At 40.2% G+C, this 23608-nt stretch overlaps 1 protein-coding gene across 1 annotated transcript in view; it reads right to left on the minus strand.

The window, feature by feature from the left end:
• Positions 1-957: 957 nt before the first annotated feature.
• RABEP1 (rabaptin, RAB GTPase binding effector protein 1) overlaps positions 958-23608 on the minus strand; it is a 138397-nt gene continuing 115746 nt past the window's right edge. Inside the window, exons 12-18 of the mRNA XM_042780495.1 lie at positions 20778-20876; positions 8661-8801; positions 6667-6856; positions 6115-6170; positions 3172-3270; positions 1832-1948; positions 958-1059 (exon numbers count right to left, since the gene is read on the minus strand). Coding sequence (XP_042636429.1) covers positions 958-1059; positions 1832-1948; positions 3172-3270; positions 6115-6170; positions 6667-6856; positions 8661-8801; positions 20778-20876 — 804 coding nt within the window. The remainder of the gene's footprint in view (positions 1060-1831; positions 1949-3171; positions 3271-6114; positions 6171-6666; positions 6857-8660; positions 8802-20777; positions 20877-23608) is intronic.

Consider the following 23608-nt stretch of genomic DNA (forward strand, 5'->3'; position numbering starts at 1 on the left):
CTGTTAAACATAATTATCACCATTTTTCTATTTGACACTTTTGAAACAAATAGTACTCAAGCTTGTTGATCCAAGTTGAAAATAAGCAGATTTATAAATGTATACTTGTCAGACATAGGTGGTTTTATTATTAATTTTTTCCACTGATCCAATAACTGAAAAGTTTTCAAACGGAGTAGATGGTGCAGTTCAGTGTGACCCTGGTGCCTGGGCCCGTGAAGATCATCCAGGTGTACAGAAAGAGTGCTTCCAGAGAGTCTCTTGTGCTTTTCCTTTAACCTCAACTCAATACATACAGCAAGGGTCAAGTTTTCAAATTCTCATAATTCCTTCTGTTCTTGAGTTGGTTCTGCTTGCCATGGACTAGTTCTCCAGCAAGTTTCAGTAGCGTTTAAGGTCCTCCAATGCAAATTAAAATGGTTTTTTGGGGGGAGGGGGTGAACACTGAGCTAGTGAATACAGTCATTAGCCAATGGCCTGCTCTCACACTTCATATTTTAATATAAAATACTCATACAGCACACTACACCTCTGTCTGCTAGCTGAATACTGTTACTGATGAGCACTAGACAACAGAAAAAAATTTCTCTTCCAACAGCTATAGAAAATTCCAAACTCTTTTAGATGTTGTTTTAGGATTGAGAAATATGTTCCAGAAATCTGTGCTGGGTAAAGCAGGCAAGGAAGCAGCACTTTTTCCATCACCATCATATGATCGTACACCCGCTGGGATCGAGTCCAGAGTCTCATTAGTGTTCCCCTTTGGAAGGTCTCCACTGCGGATCTCCCTGGCTATTTGCTGTTCCTGTGCCGCACAGTCTTTTCCCACTAGAAATAAGGATTTCTTCAGTTTTCCTTTTATTGTGACATTTCTTCAGTTAAGAGTTAAATAATAATTAATGTTGCTCTAAATGAGTTAAAAACCCAAAGTGCAGACTAGAGTCCTGTCATTGTGGGTCATGTCTCAGGGAGCTGGTTAATGTCTGTCAGTTTGGTATCATTCAGAATTGCCCGGATTCTCTCCAGGGAGTCTGCTTGCCGGATCCTCTCTAACTGTACCTGGAGAGAAAAGAATATAGTGAGATAAATGCAGGGCTCCTTCGTAGATTTTCTGAACTTTACTTTGATTGGTTTAGCTGACATGGAGCAGATAACTCACCAGAGAACTTCAAAGAAGGGAGGCAGCAAGAACAATTCAAAAGCCAATTCTTGAGTGCTGCTACGTAACACATCCGGATAGTATAATGGGGTTATAATGAGTAACACACGATCCCTGACTGTTGAGAGCCCACCATTCAATAGGGAGGAAGAGTCTTACAGAGAGTATTAGCAAAATATGCCAACTGCCAGTCTAGGCCTCCACCGAGTACCAAGGAAGCATGGCAACAGGAGGGAGGGCGCTCTAGCCCTACTTAGGAACCTATGGTGAGAACAAACCCACACTGGGCCTTGAAAGACTGGAGTATGAAGGGGAAGATACAGGGATGCTTATGAGAGGGAATACCATGCTATGGGCAAGGAAAAACATACAAATAATAAGTCTGTGAGAACAAAATGTAGGAACAGGCCTAACTGGGAAGAAAATTACATGCCGTGCTAAGGCATTTGTTTATATCCTTAAAGCGGCAGAGAGAAAAGAAAAGAAGCATGAGTCTGAACTATGTACCAAGTTTCTGGCTTAACTGACTAGGCAGATAGTTGGGGTGGAGGCAGGGGCAGCTATAATCTCCAAACCTTTAGCTACTGTAAGGTCAAGTCAGGGTCTGGCAAGTCCTGCTGGGTAGTAGAGTCCCCCAGGGCCTTGGTGCCTGTATAGTCTCAGGTGCCTCACCTGAAGTGTCTGGGAAAGCTTTACAAAATCTCTCTGGACTTGCTCACTGACGTCTAATTCTGTCTGCAACCTCTGAGCTTTGTTCCTCTCCTCAAACATCAGTTGTTCAATGGTAACCTGAAAGATAAGTTTTGAACGAGGATTAATGCCAGAGAGCCAAAGATCAGAATTTAAGAAATCTAGGAACTTGTTGCTTCCTACTACTAGAAAGGAGCAAAGTAGGTATCCTCCATATTCCTATATTTTTCTCAAAACCAAACTCACTGCCATCAAGTTGATTCAACTCATAGTGACCCCTCCTTGGGTTCCTGAGGTAGTATCTCTACGGAAGTAGATTGCCTAGTCTTCCTTCTAAGGAGTGGCTGGTGGATTTGACCCATCAGCCTTCTGGTTCGCAGTCAAATGCCTTAGGCACTATGCCACCAGAGCTCCCTTTATAAAAGGACAAGAGTTAAGCTGGCTCTGTCTGCTACTTGCTCTAAGTCCTAAATGAGTCGGTGTGGAAGCCAGAAGAGCATGGGGGTTCAATGCTGCCCGCCCCTGCAGCCTGGTGACTGACGAATCACCAAAATGCGCTGCTAAAATCAGTGGCTGTCACAGCAGCTGGGAAACAGGGATTTCCTACGACAACCACAGTAGTCAAACATTGACCAAGAAGATTTTCAATGAATACGCAGCTTTCTCCAACCTTCACTTCAGAGGATTACCTCAGCAGGCATGGGCAAAGTCAAGCAGTTGTTGAACTACACCAACGGTCTTCCTGCACTGGAAGGTCTGACCACATAGCTCACTAAGGCGATTCCAGGAAACTTCCCCCACAATTAGCTACCCCACATTTTTTATCCTAAGTGGACTAATCAAAATTTAGGCAACAAGTTTGGTTTGGTACACAGTTAAATGGAATGGCGTTCTCCAAGAATCTTTTCTAATTTGGGGAAGAGCTCAAGCTGGGCTCAGTGACCCTTTAAGATACTATCTAAAGCCAGTAAGGCCTATGACAGTCCACCAGTCCTGCAGACTTGACCCAACTCTAACAAGATAAATTCAGTTCATTTTCTTCCTGCAACCTTTCAGAAAGTGGCACTAAATAGGCAAGAAACCAAGATCTATCTTATAGAGAAGAAAACTAAGATCTAGGTAATGCTAAAAGGTTTGCCCACATTCACACAGCTAGTTAGAAGAATAGTGGTTTTTTTTTAAAAAAAAAAAAAAAAAAAACACCACCTAAATTTCCCAACAGCTAGAATAGTGATTCCATCTTTTGCTGATTCTGGTAAGGTAGGTGCTGATCCTGCATTCTGAGCACTGCTTTTTAATTAAATGACCAACAAAAGTATCACCTTAGCAGCAGTCTCTTTTTTTAACTGTTCTTCCAAAGTGATTTTCATTTCCTGAAGGCTCTCAAGCTGTTCGGACTTCTCTCTTAAGGTGGACTCCAACTGTGAAATTAAGAAGGAAAAAGCTGAAACTCAGAGAAACCCCCCAAGGCCCTAGCACACTGCCTACAGAAATACACCCAGTTCTTCAACTCCTTCTTGACCTTTGTTATGCTTGGAAAGTGTTTAATCTCTGGAGCCCTATTCATTCTACAAAACATCCATTAAACACCTTTCAATAGGCATTTTTTAAACATCTGCTCCGTCCCTAGGCCTGGGGATGAAGAAATCAGGATACATACAAATAATGACATATTAGCATGGAGGAAGAAGCATTTAATGCTGCCTGAAAAGTTAAGAAGGGCTTCCTAGAGAAGATGACATTTGTTTCTTAAAAGATGAGAAGTTTTACAGGGGAAAAAAGTAGGCAGCAAGGGGCAGGTGGGGATACTCCAAAAAGGGGAAATGGATGATGTGCATAGAAATGCAGTGACAAAATGTGGTGATTAGACTCAAGGAACCAGTCTATGTCATCTGGCACGACACAGTTCATAAAGACAAGGTTCTGCATCCTGTACTTTGGTGAGTAGTGTGTGGGGTCTTAAAAGCTTGCTACTGGCCATCTATGATACAACTACTGGTCTCTTCCCATCTGGAGCAAAGAAGAGTAGAGAAAACCAAAGATTCAAGGGAGCAGTTGGCCCACAGGATGAACAGACCACATGAACCACAGCCTACATGACTCCAAGCCCAGAATTAGGCGCCTGGCCACCACTATGACCTTTCTGACTGGGATCACAACAGAGGGTCCAGGACCAAGTGGGAGAAAAATGTAGAGTGAAAAATCAAATTCAGAAAAAGACCAGTTTACTGGTCTGACAGAGATTGGAGGAACTGCCAAGATTACAGCCTAACAACAGACAGACCCATAAAATAAACTAATACCTGGAGGAATGTGTTCCTTAGAACAGTTACTTGAAATCAAAAGGATTATATTTGCCCAAAAGCAAAGATAAGGGGAACAAATTCCAAATGAAATGGAAATGGGGAACCCACGGCAGAAATGGGGAGAGTGCTGACACTTTGTGGGGAATGCCACCAATATCATGGGACACTTTATGTAAACTATCAGATGAAAACTAATTTGCTTTGTAAAGCACAATAAAAATTTTTAAAAAAGAAAGAAATGCAGTGAGTACTGCTTGCCCACAGCACAGAGTGCAGAGGGTTGAGGCTGGAGAGGCAGTGGTGAGGCAGGAGAGCTGCTGCTTTGCCAAGAAATGTGGCCTTCATCCTTGGATAGAAGGGAACCACTAAAGAGATCTCAATCAGACTGAGCCACAGTCACCCTTGCAATACTTAAAGACCATCTTGATTTCAATATGAAGATGAATCAGAAGTAGGTAAATTTAAGCCTGCCCCCAAACAGAAGCAGCAGGAGTGGAAAGGACAGGGCACATTTAGAACATTGGTAACTTCTGCCACTGTCATCTCAATACTATAGTGGAGGCAGAGGCCGGACTGCAATGAGGTGTGGAGTGACTAGGAAACCAGGCAGTGGAGATGACTTTTTCAAGAAACTTGGCTATGAAAGGAAGAAGACAGACTGGTAGCTTGAGAGAGAGTACAGTCTCAAGAGAAACATTTTCCCTCTTCTTATTGGAAAAGACCAATAAAGAGGCAGAGTTTAAGACTCTGGACTGAGAGGGGATGGATGACTGAGAGGATGCCTGGGAAAGCTGGGAAGGGATTCAGGGAAAGCATCTGTGTAGAGTTACACCTTGGTCAGAACAGGTCATCATTTTCTCTGAAAAATAAGAGAAGGCCAGGAATAAAACGTAGGTGAACAAGTAACTGAGCTAGTAAGCTGAAGGTGGTCCTGCCTGATGGCCTCGGTTTCCCTCTGCCTGAGGGTGTGAGGTCAGCAGCTGCTGAGAATGAGGGCATGAGGTGAGTGGCTATTGTCTGAAACAGCCACTGGAAAGAACGGAAGAGAGCCAGCCAAGGACAAATGAAAGGCTGCCTCAGGAGCACTTGGGACCCAGCTGACAGCATGAGCATGCAGTGCTACCAATTCTGGTAGCATCAGTAGCTTGAGGCAGAGACAGAGAAGGTGGACAACAGGATTAATAATCCGGGGCTGAGCAGGAGTCATGTGAGGCAGCAGAAGGACAAGGTGTTGGGAGACCAGTAGAGGAGGCAAGGCATGTAAGATGCACCTTAAAAACAAATGCACCTTAAAAACTTCATGAAGAAGTTCTAAAACCAGGAAAAAAGGAAATGTTCAGAGAATTAAAAGTCTAAATAAGGCACTCAGACAAATGGGCCTGTGGGAGTAAGAACTAAACAGATGGAAAATTGTGGTCAGGGAATGTGAAGTTGGAATAAAATGTCAGAGGTGGGATCCGGTTGGCACAGTGTGGGAAGGAAGGGCAGAACAGAGATGAAGGCCACTGGGCCAAGGACAGTGAAGCCGGGCAGCTGGATGGGATCAGCTACCTGAGGTGCTGATGTCTAAGAGAAGAGGACCATGGCCACCTCAGAAGTATCATCTGGTACTTGTAAAGGCTTTGTACCTATTTCCACTGGAGCTTTGAGCATATCTTGTCATGACCATGCCTCACCTATCTTCCCTCCACACTGAAAACTCAAGGCTGCAGCCATATCCTCACCTTCCCCATTCCTCCTCCGGTTAACAAATGGCTGACACAGAGCAGACTGTCAGTACATGCAATGGTCTCTATCATGACTACATCGTTATCTCACTTTAACTGTTTAATTGTGACATATGCTAGACATAAGTTCCTTGAAGGCAAGGACCACCTTCTAACTTTTATTCCTTGGGTCTAGCACAGTAGGATTCAATAAATAATTACTGGTTGCTCATAGAATTGATACAAAACTCACCTGTCCTTTTTCTACTTTTATTCTTTCTAATTCAGCTTTTAGGCTAGAAATGGAAGCTAGATGTGGGAAGGAAAAAAAAAAGTTGTATGAGCATTCATTTATATTTTAGATTAATTTTCTTTTTTGAAACATCCCTTCCTTAAAATCAGCTCTGATCCATCAACATCATATTCAAACTCAAGTTAAAGGCAGAGTCCAGGAAAACTCTGATAAACCAAGTCGGGTATGCACTTGGGGGAAAAGATACTCTCAGCAGAAGTCTGTTAACACATCAAAGTTTGCAAGGATTGCCACCCATCTAAGCGTGTTCCCCACTGATCTGGGTTCAAGTATGGAGCTTCCCATCAGCAACTAGCAGTCAGATGTACTGTTTTTGGGGGGTTACTTTTTAAAATCTCACTCACTGATCTATCAGAGTATCTAGAAAAATGGACTGAATCCTTACTTAATTCTCTTCTATAGTTTTCTGTTTTCCATACGCCATAACCATGGATTACTTTCTGTAATGGAAAAAGTGTCCCCAATCGACAACTACAACACTTTTATCTTCACCTATTTCCTCCTTGCAATTTTCTATTTCTAACTGCAGAGTTTCTTCAAGGTTTTCTTTTAAACACTGTTCTGCTTGAATCTGCTCTTTTAGGAAGAGTATTTCAGCCTTCAGCTTTTCTTCCATGTGGTCTGCTGCTGTCCTCACATTAATGATGTTCTCCCGGTATTTCAACAACAATTCCCGGAGTTCCTAGATTCAAGAAACAAATGGTTACTGGGTTTTTGAAGGTTAAAAAAAAAAAAAAACCTAAAGATTTTTTAAAATGAGACTTTCAGATGTTGTTTTAAATGGTTAAAAAATTAAGACTTTGAACTCTAACCCATTTGGGTTTCAAGTGGCAGGTGCTGTATGTCATTCAGTATGCTATAGAAATAAGACAACATTTCAAGGCAAGTATGTGTAAGACACATATTCAAAGCAGAAAAATGAAAATGTTTAATGTCTTATAATTGGAGATTCACTATGAATAGCTTAGGAGCTTCCAGTATTATCTGGCTAAATTTGGGGGAGAGAAAGAGCCCTGGTGGGACAGTGGTGAAAGCGCTCAGCTGTAACCCAAAAGGTTGGCAATTTGAACCCACCAATCACTCTGGAAGAAAGATACAGCAGTCAGCTTCTGTAAAGATTACAGCTTTGGAAACTGTATAAGGCAGTTCTACTCTGTCCTATAGGGTCACCATGAGTCACAATTGACTCATCCACAATGGTTTAATGGGTTTTTAAGGAGTGAGGAACAGAGGAAAGTAAGAGGATAAAATGTGCATGCTTATTCATCATTCATTCAAACACCTGCTAAATATCTACCACTAGCAAAATGCTAAGAGTAAATTACAGCAAAGTTTGGCTTTATAGGTGAGCAGCCATTTTTCCCAAAATAAACTCAATTTGAATCTTATTTTTCCCTAAATTTTAGCTGTATCTATTTTTCAAAAATTCTTCCAATTATAATCTAAAGTAAAAACTTAAATAACTACTGAGGATGTATATAAATTAAAGAATAGCAAAAAAAAAAAAAAAAAAGAAAATAGAATAAACATAAGATTTGTTACCAATCAAGGCTTACAGGCCAGACTGTTACAGCCTTCAAAGATTCTTAAGAGTATGTTTTATAAATCTAGGAACAAAATGTCTCCAGAAAACATGGAAAAGAAGAATCATCCCAAACAAAAGAGAACAGATTAACAGAGGTGGCTCCAGTGATTTTAAGCTAATAGCAAAAGTCTACAGCTCCCTCATACTTTCTCTTTGATAAGTCAACAGTTCAGAAGAGTAAAGGGCTCTCCCACTAGACTGCCAGTAACCAAAATGAGGCCACGAGTTAGGGGAGTGAAAGGGAGAGAAAGGAGCTAATGGTAAGCTACCAAGCTTTTGTAAATGAATAAAAGTAATAATAGTATTAGTATGTATATGGGAAAAAAATCAAGGTTCCAATTGTAGAGGCTGACTCTGCAGAGTATGATAAGAGAAAACTTTTACTTATAAAATTATAAATTTTGTAATGTTTGATCTTTTTGTAATTTTTAACAATTATAATTTCTTTTACGGGAACAAAAGAAACTTACAAATAACATTTTTCTGTTTTTGTTTTAAAAACTGATCTAAGAAATCTCATCTTTGCTTACACTGGTTATCACGTTTATTTGGGTTTAACCTTTTTTTATATATATGATGAAAAGGTTAAGAATATATGGGTATAAAGGTCAAACCTAAGGAGACACTTAGGAATGTCTCAGGGAAACTTCCAGTTCTGTAGCCCAGATTCACCCAACCAGAGAAACATGGAAGTGACCAAAAGAATCATACAAGTTATTGGATGACTGGGTAGGGTATAACCTTTAAGTCCCAGATTCCAAAAACATACATCCCAAGAAACTAGCTCAGTAACTACTTCAAACCTTCAATTTCTGCTATATACTCAATGTGGTCCCACAAGAGTAACAGCCATTTCAAAAATGTGCTTGCTTACATTCTGATCATGTGAGAAATGAGTTACCTCTATAGTATCTGGAAGGATGAAGTCTTCTGCTTGCTGTAATGACACATGCAAGCTATGCTTTCCCTGGAGACTGTCGTTATCTTTCTGTAACCGCACCAGCTCTTCTGAAACCTGTTCCCGTGATTGCATCAGCACTGCCTAAAATAAGCAAAGATAGCAAATCACAGGCAGAAAGGTCAATCCTGTCTACTGATAGGTGCACCAGAGAAAAAACAAGGCCACAACACAGGAGGCTAAGGATGGAGGCATACCTTTTAAAGCGCTACAAAACCTATAAATAGCAGTTCAGAAATTTTTTGATTTGCAGCCTGTATACATGTTCAACAAGGGGACAAGCAATGAACCAAGTATCTCACCTCATTTCCCACTGTTTCTACCAGAGCTTAAAAGTCTTCCCTCCATATCCCTAGACTACAGAAGGACCAGAATCTCTAGCTCAGTCAAGTGGCTGACACGGTCAAGACTTACATTCAGTAGAGAATGTACCCCAAGAGAAGTCCTTACGGTACACATGCACTAGCACCCAGGAAGAAACAAAAACCAGTATCTTTACCTTCTATTACATATATGTATGTTGAAGCTTAGGATCACTGTGAATGGTCCAAGGGTCCTAAATGTTGAAAATCATCAGGAAATATAGGGCAGGACACAATACTTGGGAAGTCCATTCATACAATGGGACATGCTCCCTACTTCTTCTGCTTGCTGATATTTATTTCATATTTATTTGTGTCAACATCAGAGTTATTTCAGCTAATTTGAGTATAAGATAAAATCCTCAAAAGTATTTAATTTTGCTTAATTTTTAATACCAAGTAATTTCGTATAGATAAATTCCTACAACATTTATTTAGCAGCTCCCACTCTACACCAGGGGTTTAGCTGTCCCTGGGGAATATATAGATGGAAAAAGAGAAATCCTGCCCTGGGAGAAGGCCAATGGGCCTATGAGGAGAAACACAAGCCAAAAATTATCCTACAGGACTACAAGTGCTGTGACAAAGATTAAGTACAGCAGTGATAAAAGGACAGAGGGCATCTAATTTGAGGGGCAGGGATTAGGGGAGAAGGTCAAAGAAATTTCCCACAGGAACTGACTGCTGAGCTACAGCTACATCCTGAAGGACAAATAGGCTGCAGGCAGGAGCATGCACAAACTTTGGTTTAAATTCTACTGGTACTTGCTTACTTTTATACTAGAATCATCACTGGTTTATATTGCTTTTAGCCTATTTACTATATAATATTAGGAATCTACTAACTTTTTGATATGGAAAAAAAGAGAAGAAAATGTATGCATGTATGTATTTCCTTATTTTTATAAAGAGAAAAACAGAAAAATAAACCAAAAACAAAATGTGTAGGGGTGTGTGGGAATAGCATTTAAAAAAAAAGAAACCAGGACTCTTCAGTATTTATACATCTTTATAGTTTTGGTATTTTCAATTGCCTCATATGCATGTGAAAGCTGGAAAATGAATAAGGAAGACTGAAGAAGAGTTGATGCTTTTGAGTTGTGCTGCTGGTGAAGAATACTCAAAGTACCATGGACTGCCAGGAGAACAAACAGATCTGTCCTGGAAGAAGGGTGGCCAGAATGCTCCTTAGAAGTCAGAATGGCCAGACTTGTCTCAACTACTTTGGTCATGTTCTCACAAGGGACCATTCCCTGGAAGATATGCTTGGTAAAGTGGAGGGTCAGAGAAAAAAGGGAAGACCCTCAACAAGATGGATTGCCACAGTGACCACAATGATGGCCTCAGGCATAGCAAGGATTGTGAGGATGGTACACGACCAGGCAGTGTTTGAATAATTAACAGTGTTTGCTTTTGTTGTACACAGGGTCACTATGAGTCAGAGCCAACTCGACAGCACCTAACAACAGTTTTGATTTAAGGAGCTCTGATGGTGCTGTGGTTGAAGCCTTGGGTTGTTAACCAAAAGGTCAGTGGTTCGAAGTCACCAGCTGCTCTTCAGGAGAAAAATAAAGCAATCTGCTTCCATAAAGATTCATAGCCTTGGAAACCACATGGGGCAATTCTACTCTGTCCTATAAGTCACTATGAGTTGGAATCAACCTGATGGCAGGAGGTTTGGTGTGGATAATTTTGATTTACGAACCACGCTGCATAATTTTTTTTTTTTTAAATAAAACAAATGGAACTAACTATACATCAAATTGATAACATAACCACAGAAGGAAAAATCAAGTAATTTTTGAATGGAGTAGTTAATACTATGTACCTTTCTACCTGAGATACATTCTAAGGACAAAAAGAACTACAAAGAAATCTGCATGGTTTCTGCCAAAATATCTGAGTTTTGTCTTATTGGTTGCTCCTTGTAGGTAACTTTTCATTTTTCCCATGATGCTTTCAGGATTCTTTCTTTGCCTTTGGTTTTGGTGAGTTTGATGATAATATGTCTTGGTGATTTTCTTTTGGGGTCTATCCTGTTTGGGGTTCATTGGACTTCCTGAATGGATATATTCTCATCTTTCATCATACCAAGGAAATTCTCTTCCAACAAATCTTTGACAATTTTCTCTATGGTTTTTCTTAGTCTCTTCCTGTTTTGGAATTCTGATTACATGTAGGTTATTCCTTTTGATGGTATCCCACATGAACCTTAGGCTTTCTTTATTTTGTTTTGATCTTTTTTCTGACTGATCCCTTTCTAAAGAAGTATTTAGGTATTTGTCTTTAATCTCACTAATTCTGTCTTCCATTGATTGAATTCTACTCCTTTGCCCAATGTGTTATCTATTTCTGAAAATTTAGTATCAATCTTCAGGATTTCTATCTGTAGATTTTGTATCATTTCTAATTTTTCATTTATTTTGTCATTTTGTTCTTGTATTGTCTTTCACAATTGTTCTAGGGGTTTCTCTGTTTTCCTCAAGTTTGTCAGTGTTATTCTTGATCTGTCTCTCAATCTGTTGAAGATACCTAAATATAATTCTTTTGAGCTCCTTATTAGGGAGTTCCAATGCTGCTTCTCCCTCTGGGAGGTGTTCTGGGTCTGTATCCTGGTCCCTTGTTTCTCCTGCTTTATCTTGCTTCTTTGTCTGGACTGTGATGCTCTGTTGTCTCCGAGACACACTGACATTTTTGTTTATATTTAATTGGTGATTGTATGTCAGAGTGACCTGCCCACAATTTTCATTTTCTTTGTATGTTATCTACATAAGCAGGATACTGTGCTCTTCTATTCACTAATTGGCAGCACTTATACACTCACCACCTGTCTCCTTTCCCATTGTCAGCCTCCGTATGTCCCTGCCATCCTTGGTAAAACAGAGCCTATTCTTAGGTCCTGTTTTCATTCAGGTTTTTCCACTAGGTGGTGCCTAATCCACTTCTGTATACTTCCATTCAAAGCTCAGAGCTCCAGGATTATCTTCTGTATCTCTATCAATTGCTTTTTCTTTTCTTTGAAGAGGATATGTGTAGCTTGCCTGCCTACTCCACCATCTTAGTGGAAGTCCAGTAGGTTTGTTGGTAGCAATACTGATGTAGTCATTCTGCAACTATTTTGTCTCCATCTTACCCAAGTGATCAAACTTAACATTACCAATAATGGAATAATCAATCCTTACATCCCTCTTGATGTTATGAACATCCCACTGAATTATATTATCTATGTAATATTCTTGCCAAAATGTTTAACCTGCATCTAATTATGAGGAAATTAGACAAATGCATTCTACAAGACAATCACCCTAAAACATTCTACATGGAAGACTGAACTGGACTTTTCAGAAATGTTAATATCATAAAACTAAATTAAAGAAAGAAAGATTATTTTAGATTAAAGGAGATGAAAGAGGCATAACAACAAAATTCTATGTGTGATTCTTTATTGGTTCCTGTATATATATATATATATGTGTATGTGTGTGTGTGTGTGTGTATATATATATATATATATATATATATATAAAGAAACAAGCAGAAAACTATCAAAGACTTTTTGTGACAATGGGTAAAATTTTAAGGAATCACAAAATATTGTGATTATGTAGAGAACATCTTTTTTTCTTAGAAGGTAATATTGAAGTTGTCAGATGTCTCATGATGTGTACAACTTAATTCCAAATGGTTCTCAAAAATGCACACACATATAGAAGAGAAAAAACTGAGATATAAAGTGCACAAGTGACAAAATATTAATAAACAGTGAATCTAAGAGATAGTTTTATGAGTGCTCATTCTATCATATTTTAAACCTTTCTATAAGTTTGAAATTTTTCAAGCAAAAAGTTTGAGAGAAAGATGAAGTCCTTGGGTGGTACAGACAGCTAACATGCTCAGCTGCTAACCAAAAATCAGAGTTTCAAGTCCATCCAGAAGGACTTTGGAAAAAAGGCCTGGTGATCTCCATTTAAAAAAAAAAAAAAATCAGCCACTGAAAGCCCTAGGGAGCACAGTTAGAACACACATGGTGGTATCATTAATTCAACTTGACTTGTTGACAGCTTTTACTGGCATTAACATACCAACCACTATCATAGTCACTCTCCTCTGAAAGGTCGTAAGAAACTGAGTTTCTCTTTCTTCTCAGCTTAAGAACTTTTAAATGGTTGTTGCTGTTGTTGTTATGTGCCACCAAGTCACCTCTGACTCATAGCGACCCTATGTAAAACAGAACGAAACACTGCCGAGTTCAGTGCCAGCCTTACGTTCCCTACTATACCTGAGCCCATCACTGCACCCACTGTTGTCAACCCATCACATTGAGGGCCTTCTCCTTTTTTGTTGACCCTCCACTTGACTAAGCATGACATTCTTCTCCAGAGAATGGTCTCTCCTGACAACATGACCAAAGTAGCTGAGACAAAATCTGGCCATTCTCACTTAGAAGGAGCATTCCAGCTGCACTTCTTCCAGGACAGATTTGTTAGTTCTTTTAGTAGTCCACACAGTACTTTCAGCATTCTTCACCAACACCACAACTCAAAAGCAGCAACTCTTATTTGGTCTTCCTTATTTATTGTCCACCTCTCACATGTATATTAGGCAACTGAAAATACCATGGCTTGGGTTAGGAACATCTTAATCTTCAAGGAGATATCTTTGCTCTTCAGCACTTCAAAGAGGTCTTTTACAACAGATGTGCCCAATGCAATACGTCTTTTGATGTCTTGACTGCTGCTTCCATTGGCGTTGATTGTAGAACTAAGAAATATGAAGTCTTTGACAACTTCAGTCTTTTCTCCATTTATCGTGATGCTGATTATTGGTCCAGTTGTGAGAATTTTTGTTTTCTTTATATTAAGGCATAATCCATACTGCAGACTGTAGTCTTTAATCTTCAACAGTAAGTGCTCCAAGTCATCCTCACTTTCAGCAAGCGAAGTTGTGTCATCTGCTTATCTCGGATTATTAATAAGCCTTCCTCCAATCCTGATGCCACATTCTTCTTCATACAGTCCAGCTTCTCAGATTATTTGTTCAACATACAGACTAAGTATGGTGAAAGGATAAAACCTTGACTCACTCCCTTCCCAATTTTAAACCATGCATCTTCCCCTTGTTCTGTCTGAATGACAGCTTCCTGATCTATGTACAGGTTCCTCATGAGCACAATTAAGTGTTCTGGAATTCCCATTCTTCTCAATGTTATCCACAATTTATTATGATCCAACATTTTGAATGCCTTTGCATAGTCAATAAAACACAAGTAAACATCTTTCTGGTATTTTTTGCTTTGAGCCAAGATCCATCTGACATCAGCTGTGATATCCCTTGCTCTACATCCCCTTCTGAATCCAGCTTGCATTTCTGGAAGTTCTCTGTCAATGTATTGCTGCAACTGTTTTTGAATTATCTTCAGTAAGATTTTACTTGCATGTGATATCAATGATATTGTTCAAAAATTTCCACATTCTGTGGGATTACCTTTGAAATGGGTACAAATATGGATATCTTCCAGTCAGTTGGCCAGGTACCTGGCTGTCTTCCAAATCTCTTGGCATAACCGAGTGAGTGCCTCCAGCACGGCATCCAATTGTTGAGACATCTCAATGGGTATTCCATCAATTCCAGGTGCCTTGTTTTTCACCAGTTCCTTCAAGTGCAGCTTTGACTTCTTCCTCAATACCATTCGTTCTCGATCATATGCCACCTCCTGAAATGGATGATCATCTACCAATTCTTTTTGGTATAGTGACTCTGTGTATTCCATCCATCTTCTTTTGATGTTTCCTGCATCATTCAACATATTGCCCATAGAATCTTTCAATATTGCAATTTGAGGCTTAAATATTTTCCTAAGTTCTAGCTTGAGAAATGCCAAGCATTTTCTTCCCTTTTGGTTTTCTAACTCCAGGTCTTTGCACGTTTCATTGTAACAATTGACTTTGAAATCTTCTGTTCAGCTCTATTATCTCGTAATTTCTTCCATTTGCTTTAGCTACTCTCCATTCAAGGGCAAGTTTCAGAATCTCTTCTGCATCCATTTTGGTCTTTTCTTCCTTTCCTGTCTTTTTAATGACCTTTTGCTTTCTTCATGGATGATGTTCTTGATGTCATCCCACAATTCCTCTGGTTTTCGGTCACTAGTGTTCTATGCATCAAATCTATTCTTTAGATGATCTCTAAATTCAGGAGGAATGTAATCAAGGTCATATTTTGGCTCTTCTGGGCTTCTTTTAATTGTCTTCAGCTTCAACTTGAACTTGCATATGAGCAGCTGATGGTCTGTTTTGCAGTCAGTTCCTGACCTAGTTTTCACTGAAGATATTGAACTTCTCCATCACCTCTTGCCACAGATGTTATCTATCTGATTCCTGCATACTCCGTCCGGTGAAGTCCACATGTATAGTCACTATTTGTGTTGTTGAAAAGGTATTCACAATGAATAATTCACTGGCTTTGCAAAATTCTATTACACGATCTCCAGTGTTATTTCTATCACCAAGGCCATATTTTCCAACCACTGGTGATTTTTCTGTGTTCCCAACTTTTGCATTCCAGTCATCAGTGATAATTAACACATCTTGATCGCCATGTTCTGTCAATTTCAGACTGCAGAAGTTGGTAAAAATCTTCAATTTCCTCACCTTTAGCTTCAGTGGTTGGTGCATAAATTTGAATAGTAGTAGTATAAACTGGTCTTCCTCATAGGCATATGGATATTATCCTTTCACTGACAGCACTGTACTTCAGGATAGATCTTGAAACATTCTTTGCGATGATGAATGGCATGCCATTCTTCTTCAATTTGTCATTTCCGACATAGATCATATGATCATGATTCAAAATAGCTAAAGCCAGTCCATTTCAGCTCACTAATTGCCTAAGATATCAATCTTTGTGTGTTCCATTTCATTTCTGTTAACTTCCAATTTTCCTAGATTCATACTTTGTACATTCTGTGTTCCGATTATTAATGGATGTTTGCAACTGTTTCTTCTTATCTTGAGATGTGCCACATCAGCAAATGGAGGTCCCAAAAGCTTTACTCTATCCACATCATTAAGGTCAGCTCTACTCTAATGAGGCAGCTCTTCTCCAGTCGTGGAGTGTCTTCTGACCTGAGGGGCTCATCTTCCAGCTCTGTATCACACAGTGTTTCAGTGCTGTTCATAAGGTTTTCACTGACATTTCACTTCTTTGAGAAGTGGATGGCCTCTTCTTTCTTCCAAGTCTGCCTTAGTCTGGAAGCTCCACTGAAACCTGTCCACTATGGGTAACCCTGCTGGCATTTGAAACATTGGTGGCATAGCCTCCAGCCTCACAGCAACACTCAAGTCACCACAGTACAGCAAACTGAGAGACAAGTTTGTCTCCCTTAGCTGTTCCAAACTACTCAGCTCATTTCATGATCTCCCCCATCCTGCTCGCTTACCCAGCCTGCCTCACACCCTAGGGCACTCCACACACACACAGACACCCATCTTCTGCTGGTCCCGAACTGGCTTACTGCGGCCTGCCCCCGGGGCACTCACTCCACACACACAGACACCCATCTTTCTCTGGTCCCAGGCTGGCTTACTGTGGTAATTTCATGAAAATGGTCAAGTACTAGAGTTCACAGACCTCACTCTTAATTTCAGTAAGTATTCAATGTCCCCTGCAACACATTCCTTTTAAGTGGGATCAATTTAAAAAATGTTTGCCTTTGGGTTTTGAAACATGAGAAAGGAGAAGAGAATAGACAGAAGTGTGGTACAGTGAATTGCTTGGTATTGCCCTTCTAGTCTTTGTGACTCCCACCAGATGACTACGTGGGACTATGCAAATGTGAAGTGCTGTGGCCCACCAAAGGAATTGACAGCTTGTTAACAATGTAAATAAAATGTATGACACCCTTGTGATGGTGGTGGTGGTGTTAGATGTCATAGACCTTGTGTACAACAAAACAAAAAACTGCCTAATCGTGTGCCATCCTCAAAATCCTTGCTATGCTTGAGCCCATTGTTGCAGTCACTGTGTCAGTCCATCTCATTGAGGGTCTTGCCCTTTTTTGCTGACCCTCTACTTTACCAAGCATGATATCCTTCTCCAGGGAATGGTCCCTTCTGGCAACATGACCAAAGTAGAGGAGATGAAGTCTGGCCATTCTCGCTTCCAAGGAGCATTCCGGTTTTCCTCCTTCCAAGCCAAATTTGTTCGTTCTATTGGCAGACCATGGTATTTTCAGTATTCATCGCCAACACCACAATTCAAAGGCATCAACTCTTCTTCAGTCCTCCTTATTTGTTGTCCAGCTTTCACATGCATATGTGGCGACTAAAACTACCATGGCTTGGGTTAGGCTCACCTTAGTCTTCAAAGTGACATCTTTGCTCTTAAACATTTTAAAAGAGGTCTTTGGCAGCAGATTTGCCCACTGTAGTACGACATCTGATTTCTTAACTGCTTCTCCATGGGTGCTGACAGTGGATCCAAGTAAAATAAAATCCTTGACTTCAATCTCTCCCTTTATTGTGATGTTGTGTATCGGTCCAGTTGTGAGGATTTTTGTCTTCTTTATATCAAGGTATAATCCACACTGTAGACTATAGTCTTTAATCTTCATCAGTAAATGCTTCAAAGTCATCTTCACTTTCAGCAAGGAGTGTTGTGTCATCTGCTTATCTCAAGTTGTTAATGATTCTTCCTCTAATCCTAACACCTCATTCTTCTTTATATAATCCAGCTTCTTGGATCATTTGCTCAGTATACAGACTGAGTAAGTACTGTGAAAGGATACTACCTTGATATACAACCTTCCTAATTTTAAACCATGCAGTAGTTCCTTGTTCTTTTCAAACAACAGCCTCCTGATCTATGTACTGGTTCATCATAAGCCCATATGGGGGTATTCTAAACTTACTGCCATCAAGTTGATTTGACTAACAGTGACCCCCTGCTTGGGTTTCCAAGGCAGTATCTCTATGGAAGCAGATTGCCTAATCTTCCTTCCAAGGAGTGGTTGGTGGTTTTGAACCATCAGCCTCCAGCTTAGTAGTCAAATGCCTTAGGCACTACGCTACCAGAGGGACCAGGCAAATAAAGTATATGGTACTCTAACGTGGGGGTTGGTTAGTTTTGCCATCTCAGTAGGCTTAAATCAGCCATCCCCAAAGTATAAAAGGGGGATCTCACAACTATTAAGAAAGAAGAGCCGGTAGTGGAGCACGTCCTTTGGACCCAAGATCCCTAAGCTGAACCTCCTCCATCCAGGAAACAGCTGTGATACGAGAGATGGTGAGAAGCAGTGGCAGAGAAACACTGACAGCAGAGGTAGCAGAACTAATATACTGCCATGAGACAGAAGGTGCCCAACACCACAGCAGTTATGGGGCATGATGTGGTCCACAGAGCAATACAGCTGAGTGCTTTCAGGCAGGAGGCTTGCTTGTAGAGTAGGGTGTTTTGGGGCATTTATCCATGGAGCTAGGCTAACTGACCCACAAAGCAGGCTTACTGGTAGAGTAGGGTACCTCTAAGCATTTACTGGCAGAGCTAAAAGACCTTTGTAACACTTGCACAAGTAGGGCAGAGGCCAGACATGGAGGCCAAGGGCCAAAGAGAAATCTGCCTTCAGGCATGGCTTGGCAGAAGCTGTCCTGATCAAAGAACTGTATCCTGAGTGTGATAACTGGAGCTGTGTGTCAACTTGGCTGGACCGTAATTCTGTGTGATTTAAGCTGTTATGATGTGGTTATTCCCATGATGGGATCAGGTGACTATGCTTTGAGCAGGCAATCTGTTGAAAGGGAGTTTCCCTAGGGGTGTGGCCTGCTTCCAGTGTATCTATGGACATTCCAGGAAAAGAGACATTCTTCTGTGGATCGGGATTCTGTTGTGCTGCCTACAACTGTGCATGAGTGAACAATCCACCATTCGGCCTGGAGATCTTGGATTCATCATTCATTGGAGTCAACAGCCAGTGTACTGCCTGCCAGCCTTGAGCTCCTCAGCCCCTGTGGCTGCAAGAGTTGGGAAAAGCCTCCAGCTTGACGTGGAAAAGCCTCCAGCTTGACATTTGATCCAGGAACTTTGGACTTGCCAGCTTCTATAAGTGTGTGAGCCATTTTCCTAAGATAAATTTCTCTATATATACATATATATGTAAGTTTTACTGGTTTTGTTTCTCTAGAGAACCCAGTCTAACACACTGAGTTTTCCAAATCCTGAGTTATAACCTGTTATGTTGCTAATAAACCCCATAATCATGAGTACTGTCTATGAGTTTTGTGTTTCCACTTCAACAAATTATCAAATCCAGCATAGTAGGTATAACAAGGATTGTGAAGCTGGCACAAGCCTGGGCATTGTTTTTGTTCTGCTGTGCATAGAGTTGCTATGAGACAGAGATGACTCAAGGGCACCTAAACAACAATAGCATAGTAGTAGAGAGTACCACAGGAGGGATGGTTGGTGTCAGATTGGTAAAAAGATTGGAGGGTGGAGGCATGGCTGATACCCACTTTATAGGAATCAGTCTTGGGCTGTTGATCTTGATCTTTCCCCTCCCTTGTGAAGTTAGAGGGGGTCACATGCTTCCCCCATGCCATTTTTACAGAAGTATAAGGAAACTGAACACTATGGAAGTTTCATCATTTAACAGTAATTTTTAGGCTAATGATTATTGTTAAGCATGTTCATAAAATTCTCTAATTAGAGAAAAGGTATGAAACTCTCTCTGGTCAATAATAAGGATGAGAGGCTTCCTAACAGATCAGGACTAGCTAGTATTTAGGAATCACCTCAAAGCCATTCAGATATTGACCCAATGACAATCAAAAGACCCATCACCATAATACCTAAAGCTTTTAACAGTCATACCGAAAGAACTGGACAAGAGGCAGCTTTGTAGGGTCATCCCAGCAGGATCAATTCTGCTATTACTTAGAGAGACATCAAATGCAGGGCTCCAAATTTGAGAGAAAGGAAGAACAGAGCAAATGAAGCCAGACTGGAGGATGGAGGCCCAAATCTGGGGAGCTTGTCTACAGAGGTTCCAGCCAGTCATGCCTTGTGGAGATCTCTTCCCCCAATCTTCTCAAAAGTGACGGCCTTCTGGAAGTTCCCCAACACCACAGCAACTATGGTGCATGATCTTTCATAACCTCTAAGAAAATGAGGTTATTTGAAAGTAAATCAGCTGCCAAGGAAAAGCTCAGTGCCTGTTCAAAAGCTGTACCAACTAATCTATGACAGATTTCAATTTTTAGTTTGTTACTGTTTTGTTGTTATTGTTTGCCATCGAGTCAGCCCTGACTCATAGCGACCCCTCCTTGGGTTTCCGAGGCAGTATCACTACAGAAGTAGATTGCCCAACCTTCCTTCCGAGGAGTGGCTTGGTGGGTTTGAACCACCAGCCTTCTGGTTAGCAGTTAAGTACCTTAGGCACCGTGCTACCAGAGGTCCTTGTTACTGTTTAGGGTTTCCTAAAAAAAAAAAAAAATTTACTAAAGCTAATGGTTAGATTTTCTTTTGTCAGATGGTAGGTTTTAAAAAGGAATAATGTCTTCACAATATTTTATCCATTACCTAATGTTTCATAGACACTGGAGAGTATAATAGTATCCAGTTTGGCCAGGAGATAAAGTCATATCAAAGTGAATTCAAGAGACAAAAAAAAAAGCATCAATAATATTTATTCACAATTTTAACTTACCATCTGTTCCTGAACATCCCTCTTTGCCTGGGAAAACCCCTGCTGTAATTCTTCAAGTAAGACCTCAGATGCTTGGGCTCTTAGGACAAGCGCAGAGATCTTAAAAAAGAAAAAAAATGAGGACACAGAAAATACAAGTTAGGAAACAGGATATTCTGAAACAAACCATTCTTTCTCCCACATACGTAGTGTGCAGAATTGATTTTTTTTAGGTCATCCTTTACTCCCTCATATGCATTTAACAGACACATGCACATCTGCTATGTATAGGCCTCATTATATTTGATTACATAAGGCAGTACCCCAAAGCCCCCAGAGTTACTAGCTGCCTAATGGGCATTATATGGGTCTCTAAACCAACCAACCTGCTGCCATCAAGTCAATCTTAACTCATTGTGACTTTAAAAGGACAGAGTAGAACTGCCCATAGGGTTGCCAAAGCTTTACAGACACAGATTGTTACATTTTTCTCTCACAGAATGGCTGGTGGATACAAATCACCAAGCTTTCAGTTAGTAGCCATGTGCTAACCACTGCACCACCAGGGCTCCATATATGGGTCTCCAGACATAGATATTAAACCATGTGACATACTTATATTACTTCTAAAATATATAAAAATGTGAAACCCTGTACAGAAAAATCCCCAAAACACAAACAGAAAATGTGGTTTAAAGGGTTATTAAATCTTTTCTAATCTAGATGCAATCTTCTAAAATAGTTTACTTATGGGCAACAAACACATAATTAACATTTTTTTAATTCTAAATATGCCCTTGAATTAGTTTCAATGTTTCTGAGGAATGGGTATTTGAAAGTTAATGAGTCTAAAATAAGAATTATAAAAAAAGTTAATCAAAATAGGAGTTCTGGTAAGATGGCAGAATAGGCAGAAAGACTGCACAGACCCTCTTCAACAAGGAAAAGGGGAACCAATTAACACACAGATGCAGAAGATAATCCTGGACCCCTGAGCTTTGTAGGATATAGAAGTGGACTAAACTCCAACTAGCAGAAGAATTTGCATAAAAACACCAAAAAAAGAGACATACGGAGCTGCAGTCTGGCAGCAATCCTGATGGCACAGACAGCTTGGATATTGCCGAGTGATGGTAGGACCTAAGAATTAACCTAAAAATCAGCCCTGCTAGCCAGGGACTGCACAGAGGACTGCTCTGGTAGCTGGGGAATAAAAAGAGAAGCAGTGAAGAGGAAGGCGGGCTGAACTGTAGACTTTTACCTGTCCAGAGGGCACAGTCATTTTGAATGTTTACCAGCGGTTTGACCATTTTGGATTTTTAAAGTGACAGCATTCTCCCAGATTCCAGGGACTTAAGAACAGGCTCCACTTGCTGGGAACCACAAGGACATCCCAGACCCGGACAACTGGAAAGGTGTAACATTCCCCTTGTTACTCTTATATCACACACCCTCTTGGTGAATGGAGGTGCAGCCATCCATCACTCTAACTAACCTTCTAGGACGGCAGGAATTCCATCCCAGTCTGTCTGCTTGGACAGAGGCTGGATGCCCTGTCTAGATTTTTTTTTTCCTTCTTTTTTTTCAGTTTGATTGTTTTTGTCTGTTTTGAAACTACTACTATTATTATTACTTTTGTCCCTTTTATTACTATTCTTTATTCTTCCCTTCCCAGGTTCTAGCTTTCAGCTTTTTTCTTTGCCCTGTTCTTGGTTCCAGTTTTTTTTTGTTTTTTTTTCATGGTTAACCCCATTCCTTGTTTTCCTTTTTGCATTTTTCCCATTTTATTCTTCATTATTTTCCTTCTCCACCTGTTTGCTCTTATTGCCCTCTCCCCAGATATTGCGGTGTTTTGTTTTTGTTTCTTTTCCTTTTCTCTTTTTTTGGTTACTGTTCCTGTGTGGTTACACGGTGTGCTTTTTTCTCCATTTGCTTTTACTTTTTTGATTGTTATTCAATTGTTATTTTTGTCTAACTAAGTGGGAAACAGCAACAGTCCCCATACGACACAACTACACATATACCTCCTGCAGCTTCACTTACTGCAGCTTCACTTACGGAGTGAGAGTCACCACCTCCTTCTCCACCAATGGGCCAACAATAAAAATAACCACCAAGAAGAGCCTGACTTACCCTTAGCTGCTCTTCACAAACAGTTAACAGAGATCTAAATACAACAACATCACAATATATTGGCGATAAGAGACCACCACAGTCCACACAAAGAAGCAAGATAAAGTAAAGTGGTAGAAACAAGGGAGCAGAACACAGACCCAGAACACATCCCTGAGAAAAAAGCAGCATTGGAACTCCCTGATAAGGAATGCAAAAGAATATATATTTAGGTATCTTCAAGGGACTGAGAGACAGATCAAGGAAAACACAGACAAATCCCTAGAATAATTTTGGAAGAAAATACAAGAATAAAATGATAAAATAAATGAAAACTTAGAAATGACTCCAAATCTACAGATAGATATTCAAAAGACTAATACTAAATTGTCAGAAACAGATAATACATTGAATGGGCAAAGGAGTAGAATTGATGCAATGGAAGACAGAATTAATGACTGAAGAAAAATACCTGAATACTTCTTTGGAAAGGGATCAATCAGAAAAAGGATCAAAACAAAATGAAGAAAGCCTAAGGTTCATGTGGGATACAATCAAAAGGAATAACCTACGTGTCACTGCAATTGCAGAACAGGAAGAGAATAAAACCACCGAGAAAACTGTCCAAGATTTGTTGGAAGAGAACTTCCCTGATATGATGAAAGATGAGAATATATCCATTCAGGAAGTCCAACAAACCCCAAACAGGATAGACCCCAAAAGAAAAAACTGAGACATAT

Source organism: Orycteropus afer, unplaced genomic scaffold (genome assembly GCF_000298275.1).
Source record: "Orycteropus afer afer isolate SDZICR_OR568_19922 unplaced genomic scaffold, OryAfe1.0 scaffold00042, whole genome shotgun sequence".
NCBI classification, from domain to species: Eukaryota; Metazoa; Chordata; class Mammalia; order Tubulidentata; family Orycteropodidae; genus Orycteropus; species Orycteropus afer.